This window comes from Catharus ustulatus, chromosome 1 (genome assembly GCF_009819885.2).
Source record: "Catharus ustulatus isolate bCatUst1 chromosome 1, bCatUst1.pri.v2, whole genome shotgun sequence".
NCBI classification, from domain to species: Eukaryota; Metazoa; Chordata; class Aves; order Passeriformes; family Turdidae; genus Catharus; species Catharus ustulatus.
In genome coordinates this window covers 102741455-102750311 of record NC_046221.1, presented here as the reverse complement: position 1 = coordinate 102750311, position 8857 = coordinate 102741455, and the positions used below count along the sequence as shown (strand labels likewise).

Here is an 8857-nt window from a genome sequence, read left to right as displayed (position 1 = left end):
GATTTTATGCACTTACCTCTTTTGAATTTAATAACTTCTTTCTTGATTACAAGCTTATCAAAAAAGATAAAGCAACCAAGTAAGAACATGATATATCTGCAGTTAGTGCAAATGGTAATTGAATTCTCCTGGATAAGGATTTTCAAGAGACTCCTAGCTTGCATGGCTGTGCCTTTTATTAGGGAAACTAGATGAAAGTTGAATATTACCTTTTAAATTCTGTAGCTTCTTCAGGAAATCCATCTCCACTTTAATTGCACTTTCCTCTATAAGGTACAAAATTATTTTACAGCTCTTAGAATTGGAAGGTATTTTAGGGTTTAATTTTCTTTGAAAACACAAATATGACATATACCCCATCCTTCAAGACAGACGGATCTCCAAAATTTGGAAATTAACTGTGAATGAAGTTTAAATATGTAAATCTTTTTTTATGAAAGCTATTAAGACTAAAGGTTATTGTGAGGCTATTTACGGTAGTCTAAGTGCCACTGAACACAAAATATAGGGTCATTCACGTTTTATACCTCACTTTGTTAACATGCAGGAAGGCAGAATTCAGCTACTCTATGTCCCCGGTTTTTAAGGGAAAATGTGATGGAAGAAAGTGCTGTCCTTAAAATAAATACATAAAGCCCTTTCCTTAATCTTGAAGGAGGAAAGCTTATGCACAATTTGAATACAGATTTTAGCCCTTAGAGTTAAAAAAATTGTTTTGATTTTCCACAATAGCAATACCAAACCTAAGTATTTACTTATGACATTGCTACAATTGCTTTGCACAACTGTAAATTGTTGCAGGATACTGAGAAAATAGCTCATTTTGGGATAAACACAGCACTAAGGCTTACCATAACAACAAATGTATTAGCAATTTGCCCAGATTATTCAATATGAATAGTTTCTTCAAGAACAAGCACAGTTTTGTAGGATAGAAATGTTTAATAGAAAACAAGCATCCAGATCTTCTGTGCCCTTATTATATTGTACTTGCACTTCATGGAGTCACACAACTGCAGCCCTCATTCCCCTCATGAAATCCGTGTGTATTTCTATGCTTTGAATGAGCTCTTGCCATCGTTGCAGAAGTGGTTAGTTCCCTTAGAATTCATTTGGCATTAAGTGCTCTCATTTTTTGTCTTTCTGAAACAGAAAAAATGGCAAACAATCTGTATTTTGACTTAGTGACTGATTTATGAGAAAGATCATTGGGGTGAGTATGCTGAAATGTAAGTCTCTTTAGAGACTCAGTACTTGGTAGTCTGAGGGGAAGAGACCTCACACTACCAAGCCCAGTCAGCAAATGCTGACTTGCAGAGCTGTCTCCTGCCCGCAGCTGAGCATTTGCAATAATTACCATGAGAGGAGCATGACAGCATTTAACAACTGCTTTGCAAAATACAGTAATTACACAACATAGTAAGTGGAAAAGAATCAAGTTTTGGTGGTCCATCCTTGCTCTTTGTTTGGTGAGAGGGGTGGGAGATCAGCCAATAACTACATTTCTAGTAATGATTTAACCCAGCCAATAATTACATTTCTAGTAATGACTTAACCCAGCCATAAGCATCACACTTATGGTCAGCTGAATTATATCAAGTCACACATAATTTACAAGCACTGCTAAACAAATAAACCAAAACCTCTGTCAGCAGAAAATACTTTCATCACCTGGTTAATAAGAAAAGACTAATTAGAGGTAGACATGGCCTTGCTATAATTCTTAAGAGACGTTATTCAGGTTTTGCTTTGAATTAGCTCACTTCTATCTGACTCTGACATTAAATATAAGCTTAATGTGTTGAGGAAAATTAAAATACCCTGTTAGATACTCCAGAAGCATGGCCAGAAAAACTGTTGTGCTCAGACACCATTTTTCTCTCAAACTCTTTCAGCACAGAATACTGAAAAGCTTAGAAGAATAGTTACATAGTAGTACTTCAAAGGCACAGGCCTGGATAATGGTGGGAAGGGGGCAAATTTGCCAAGAGCAAAAGATTAAAAATCTTTAGAAACCAACATATTTTGACTCAAATATTTTCTACATTGTTGTAATGTAACTAAAATGGATGCACACACCCCATATCCTGAATAAACCACTACATTAACAAAACTGTCACCTCTAACATGAGCAATTGAGGGCTCTTTTTCAATTATTAGTATCTTAAAAAAACATGCAGCAATTTGAACTGAAACCTTCTTCAAAACTACAACACACACCTTGTTGTTCTGTATCTAATATGTGTAAGACACCACAATTACCAACATTTTCAGTATTTGAATCTGAGCATACACTGTGCACCCCTGCAATCTTAAAAATTCCACTTCATTCACAGCAAATGCTGATCTCATTTAAAAACACCTTTATTAAGAAAAATCCAAACCAGAAATTCTAATACTTTCCAGCAACAATTTTAATGCATAATTTAAGGAAATTACTCATTTTTCAAATCTTTCCCCTGTACAGTCCTCCTTCTGTGTACATACTTTACATAGTAGTATAGTTGTAATTTCCCATTGGGATTACAGTACAAACAGTTTGAACCAGATACAGTCCAATTTCTTTGGTTCAAAGTGATGAACTCCTTCTTCAAAGGCTTCATCAATTTCTTCCACAGCAGATCTGCTGCTGTCACAGATCTGTGAATCAGAAGTGCTTTCTTCAAATTTCAGGCTCTCATTGAACAAGCTGTTCCATTTTAACATGAGAAGTTGACTGATTAACAATCATTAACACTGACCATTAACTATCAAGAAGCTGCACTATATTCTCTAAGCATTTTACATGGTAGGCATGCAGTTCATTTTCTTCTGGTTGTGGAGAACCTGAAAGGAAAAAGCCACCAAGATTTGAACTTGCAGTTGATTCTTAATATGAAATTACTTTTCCAAAGCTTGCACTAAATGCCTTGCAAGAATTCATGCTGGTTTATGACCTTACCCTCTGTATTAATGAATAGCAAATCAATTACTAATACTTCATGTTGCAAAGTCTGTTTTGGTCTTTTTCTTGGGTACAACAAAGCAGGAGATGTAAAATAACAATAGCCATGTTGAAAAACTTCCCCCTGTGTACTCAGAATAACAATCTAGCATTTTAGCCCAATTATCACTGTTAAGTGATCAAAGCTTTACAAGTAAAGACTAGTTGATGCAGGAATATTTTAGTGACAGTACTGATGACATATTACACCATAAAATGTAACAATGACGGTTGCATAAAATCTTTTATACTCCTTATTTTGATATGTAAATGTTTATTGAATTAAAATTAGTAGCTCAGTCTGGGACTTCATGTACTACAGCAGAACATAAATAAATGGGGATTAATGTTATGAAGTCTGTAAAAGGTATGTGTTTCTACCTTGTTGATTCAACATGGCATTTTGAAAAGTATTTGATCAATGGTAGTTTTACTAAAAGGAACAATACAAACTTATATAGCTCATAATATGTTATCATTGTATGAAATGCTGTATTGTTATGTTTAAGGATTGACTTAGTAAAGGCTAAGTTTGAAACAACAGTACATTCACAAAGTGAATGAATTTGAGTGATACCATAGGAAAAATTATCATGAGACCTTCTATCAAAAATACATTTCCCCCTTATTAGGATACCAACAATGGTCAATGTAGCCAGAAAGTTTGTGGCAAATCCATTATGCAAACACTATGGAAACATGGTATTATAAGCCCCTTAATCAATAAACCTATTTGAGTACAAATCCACAGAACAATTTAAATTAGTAGGAAAGCTCATTAGCTTAAAAATGAGACATTATCATGTAATTTCAAGATTAGACTAACTTGATATGACTAACAATCAATAAACCCATTATTAGGCACTGAAGCTCCAGCTACAGACCAGTGTTTGAACACCTTTAATACTGAATATTCTTCAGCTGAACCTATTGTATTGAAGACATTCACACAAGAGTTATGTTCAGTTATTTGCACAAAAATCTCAACCTTTCATAATGTCACTAATCCATGCCACTATTTTAGTGTGAGAACAATGCTCTGTTCTGATCCCTTCTCTATGTTGCTCAATGCTCTGAGGCTGAGCATGGTTAGGCAAAGTCAATGCAAAAAACAATTTTTCTTATCACTAAATTTAAGATTTAAAGATTCACAGAACTGTACTGTGAGAAGGATTTTTATTGTAAGCATGATCAGACCTATGCTTCAAAACTAACTTTGGCAATTACCTAAGGTCTTTACCTAAGGCATTTTTCTCCACCTGTGTTTATAAGATGCCTAACCATAAGCCACACTGCTAATTGTGATGTTAGGGACCAAAGTATACTTTCAAAAACTTGTAGCACAACAAAAACTTACTGCGATGATATAAACCAAAATGCTTTAATGATGGAAAAAAGTAAGAATTGGCATTAGGTAGAAGTAAGACCTACTTTTCTTCACTGAAGAATAAGCCTCATCTATTCTTCTCCTGATGGATGGATTCTTCAAAGTCACTTTTGCCTGTAGCACAAACAAACACACAAAACACAATGACCTTTCTTGCCCACATGCCTTCTTGCCTTAACAGCAAAGTTAAAAAAATTACAGTAATTCCTCAGAACATGAAATGCAGCAATTTTTAGAATTAATATGACTGTATCATCATAGAGACTACATTTATATAAGTAGTCAGAAATTACTAAGGACAAGCTGCTTCTATACCATGTTGTTTAATCCCTCAGCCTCAGCAGCTACGCAATTAAAATAAAACAAAATTACTATTGTAAACTTTATTACTATTTACTTAGAGATTACTGTAGTGTTTACAGCAAAAAAGTATAACATTACAGTTTTTTCACAGATTTCTCAAATACTAACCTTCTGATAGCTGTGAAGTAAAGCCCAAAGCGAAGCTGCTCCTATTCTCTGAACAGCAGGACTGTCACTTTCCAAACAGGCAGACAGTACTGCAATGGCTTGATCTAATGAGACAAATAAAAAAAAATGAAACCAAATGCATCTAGAAAATATAATCAAGAGCAATGTAAATATATTTACATGCCTCAGTAGATTGATGCTTGGAGTACACTTATTTTTATGACAAGTACTGGTATGGCAGAGGAATTACAGAAACTTTACCATCGATTAAATTTCAATATGCTCATAAAATCAGCACAGTACATTGAAAGAAGCGTTAAAAAAAATACAGCAAAACAAAACGAAGTAATGCTGAAAAGTTAAGCCACCAGTAATAAAATATGAACATTATGCATAGCTATCAGCTATGCTTAGGGACTGAGTAAGCTGTGAAACTGTTTTATAACTCCCAGTAGCCACAATTAGAGCCACATCAGGACGGATATTAAGATGTTTCTATCTCCCTTCACACTTATTATGCAGATGATTTGCAACCAATGAGAAATATCTGCCACCCCACTGTAGGTGCCTTAATTTTCTAGCATTGCTCTGAAGCCAAACTTTTCAACTTTGCTTGTTCACTTCACAACAAAAATTCATAGATTATGTAACTGAATAATGTATATTTAATTAAGGCAGTAAATCCACATCTTAGGAAAAATAAAAAGCATGGACACTATGGAAAACCTGCTGAGAACTTAAAACAAAGACAGAAGCATTCTCTCTGCAATTAAATGAGGGAAAGAAATATGCCTTCTACAAACAACCAAGGCAAAAGTTCGGAACACATTGTTACATTAAATATATATCCCATGACATAACTTTATCATTATCGTATACATTTTCTTTACATGGCAGGACATAAAATAGTTTGTCTCAATATTCATGATTTGCACAAACTAAAGAAGTTTTGTCCAACGGAAAGATAGGAAGTTCAATTATTTCAAACTGACACAAAGAATCCTTCAATCCTCCCTGAAAAACTATCTGTTTGAGAAAACTGCAAAAATCTTTTCATTCATAATGTGTTATTATATCCAAATGATCTGCCTAACAATGAATCTTGATTTTAATTTTAGAACTATTAATTTGCTTTTCCTGATATTATGTATTACTGTAATTGTCCCTCTGCCAAAATATGTGTTCTGTAATTACTTCTAAAAAATTAATTTTTATAAAAATGCTCTTCTAAACTACAACATTGAGTTCTCGGTCAGTAACCAAAACCGCCAGAAAAATATAGTCTTCTGGAAGCCATTATATTCTCAGAGAACAACAGTTTGCAGACCCTTCAGATACTTACCATTACCTAATATCTTTGGTTTATTAGCTGGACTAAAACATATGTTATGTAGAATAAGAAGTGCTAGATGTTGGTTGGTCTTGTGCTTGTATTTACACATTTCAATGATCTGGTCTAAAAACCCATTTATCTTCATGACCATCTGCTGTCCATCTTCTCCAAAAGATATGTTCAGTAGCAGCTTTAGCCAGAGAGTAGACACATTACCGGAATTTTTATTACTTCCTTTTGGCAATGGAAGAGATAAAAAGTTCTGCAGGAAGTTACTCTGTTAGAAGGAAGAAAAAGGGTATTTAGAATTTATAGTGACACATTATTAGTCAAGGATTTTTGAAAAAAATTACATATGAAAAAGAATCTACTGCATAGTTATAAAATTAATATGGTAACACACATTTTCTTCCATAATAATTTATGCAGTATAGATACATAGAAGTTGATCCAACACAATATATTTCTTTAAAGCCTAATTTCCATCACTACATAAGCTTTTTGCTTTGCACTCAGTGTTTCTACCTAAAAATAAGCTAGTGACATTTGAAGTGAATCAATGTACTACTTAGATAATGTAGTTTTGATTCCTCACATATTATTGCTTGCTATTAACAAATGTTAAAGGTATCATAGAATGTCTCGAGTTGGAAGTGACTCCACCAGCACCACTCCTCCCCTTCACTGACAGCCAGAGGAATTTTTGTAAGCTTTGAAGAAAAAGAACTGTGCATTTATATTACAAACACTATCTCAAGGTTTGCCTCTGCTTTAAGGAGATTCTGAGTAAAGATGAAAATCTATTCCCCTGTTGGAAGAGGGAGGTGTTCTAACAGAAATTCCTCTAATGAAAAAGCCCTTGACCAAATATTCCCAGTTCCACTGAATCTTGTATACAAGATATAAACAACATATACAAGCATCTGGTTGAAAGCAAGCAACCCATCATACAAACTCATTGTGGTTTTCTTCATGTGAATATAATATTGGTAATTTAATTTTCACAGAGGGAACTGATTATTCGCCATTGCTTACACTTATGAAAGCAGAGCCCAAGAGAGAGAAGGAAGTACTTTCACACTAGAGTAAAACTCTGAATTCTAAAAGCAAAATCAATTCACAGTATATAACAGCTACTACAGAAGAGAGCTCAAACTCTTTGTTTCTATCAAGAAGTTTGAGTACTAGCCACTTTGTAACATATGACCATGCTTTACATAATTTGCATCACAAAAAGATCTATTTCCCTCTGCATTTCTGACAGGTAATTAGGTCCAAGAACAGAACATTGCTAATGGAGATCAAAAGAAATTTTTGCAATTAATAAATTACTACAAAAGATGCTAGAAACCAACACATTTTTTATAATTTCTGTTGCATTAGCTCATCTCATCACATCACTACTACAGCTGACTTTCTACATGGTCTGTCTTCTAAAGGTTTGAATTTATTTAAATGATCAAAGTTTAAGGGAAACAGTTTTGCAAAGCACACTTGATAAAACAGAGTAAGGATCATTCTACATAAAAAAATATAAAAAGGAAAAGACATTACACACATTTTCCTAATAGATTTTTATCTAATATCTGATCACTGCTTTTTTCCTAAAACTTTTACAAAGGCCATGTTTCCCATAGCATACGTAATGATTTACACAATTTTTATTTCTTATTCATTCACGTACAGTTTGTTCTATAGTATAATCGTTTTCATAATCCACTAGTGATTACTATCACTATATAAGTGGGTATCAAAAATGTCACAACCCACTGAAACAGAGGGGTTACAAAAAGCTCTAGCAAAAATTGTCCAGATTGTAACAAAATTACTCAGTTCTTAGTGAACAGTAACACAACTAACTGAGAAGACACAATGAAGTTGATTCCCACTGAAGCGTTTCTATATGATCACATATTAAAAGATGAGGGTTTATTAAAAGGGAAACTACATCCAAAACTGCTAAAATACAGGTTACCATTCACTTACCTTCTGAATAATGCCTTTACAGTCATGAGACAGAGCAAGGTTAGATATTAGACAAAAGACCACCTGCTGAACTGGGCTGTTATCATTTGACACATGGGAAGCCAATTTCAAGATGTAATGCATTAATGAATTGCCAGCTGCACTTCGCGCAGATGGAAGTGATGATTGTCCACCACTGGCCCAACAAAGTGAAGCACAACCTTAAAGCAATGAGACATTTATCATATTAGAATGCAGACATATATTAAAAGAAAAATCTATAGAAAGAACAGCACAAGTGCTCGAAACATTGAGATGGAACTTTTCATAGGATTTGTTAGGTATTTTTTCTTTGAACTCCAATGAAGTCAATCAGACATGTTTTGAATAGAAATGTGCCTGAATGTGGTACTTTACTGGGATAGGCATCTACTGTTCTATTGTTCTAGAATGTAAGAGGAGATTCTGCTGCTAAATAGAAGCCACTGCTCCATCTCAGAAAGTCTCCTTAAAAACTGGAACATATATCTAATTATATGATCATTTGGCATTGAATCTGAAGGGATTCTCTGAAACTGGTTCAGAAAGAGAGGTCTCTGTATAATTTGAAAGGACTAATAAAAGTTTCTTAGAATATTTTCCTGAGAGCTGTCTGCAGCTGTCATGTTGTAGAACAGAAGAACGCACAATCCTATGCTATAGAGCTACTAGTTTGAAT

At 34.1% G+C, this 8857-nt stretch overlaps 1 protein-coding gene across 1 annotated transcript in view; it reads right to left on the bottom strand.

The window, feature by feature from the left end:
* Nucleotides 1–2348: 2348 nt before the first annotated feature.
* Nucleotides 2349–8857, bottom strand: part of RTTN (rotatin) — an 83857-nt gene continuing 77348 nt past the window's right edge. The window contains exons 45-49 of the mRNA XM_033067139.1: nt 8161–8360; nt 6184–6451; nt 4842–4945; nt 4415–4484; nt 2349–2826 (exon numbers count right to left, since the gene is read on the bottom strand). Of these exons, the coding sequence (XP_032923030.1) occupies nt 2744–2826; nt 4415–4484; nt 4842–4945; nt 6184–6451; nt 8161–8360 (725 nt within the window). The 3' untranslated portion in view covers nt 2349–2743. The remainder of the gene's footprint in view (nt 2827–4414; nt 4485–4841; nt 4946–6183; nt 6452–8160; nt 8361–8857) is intronic.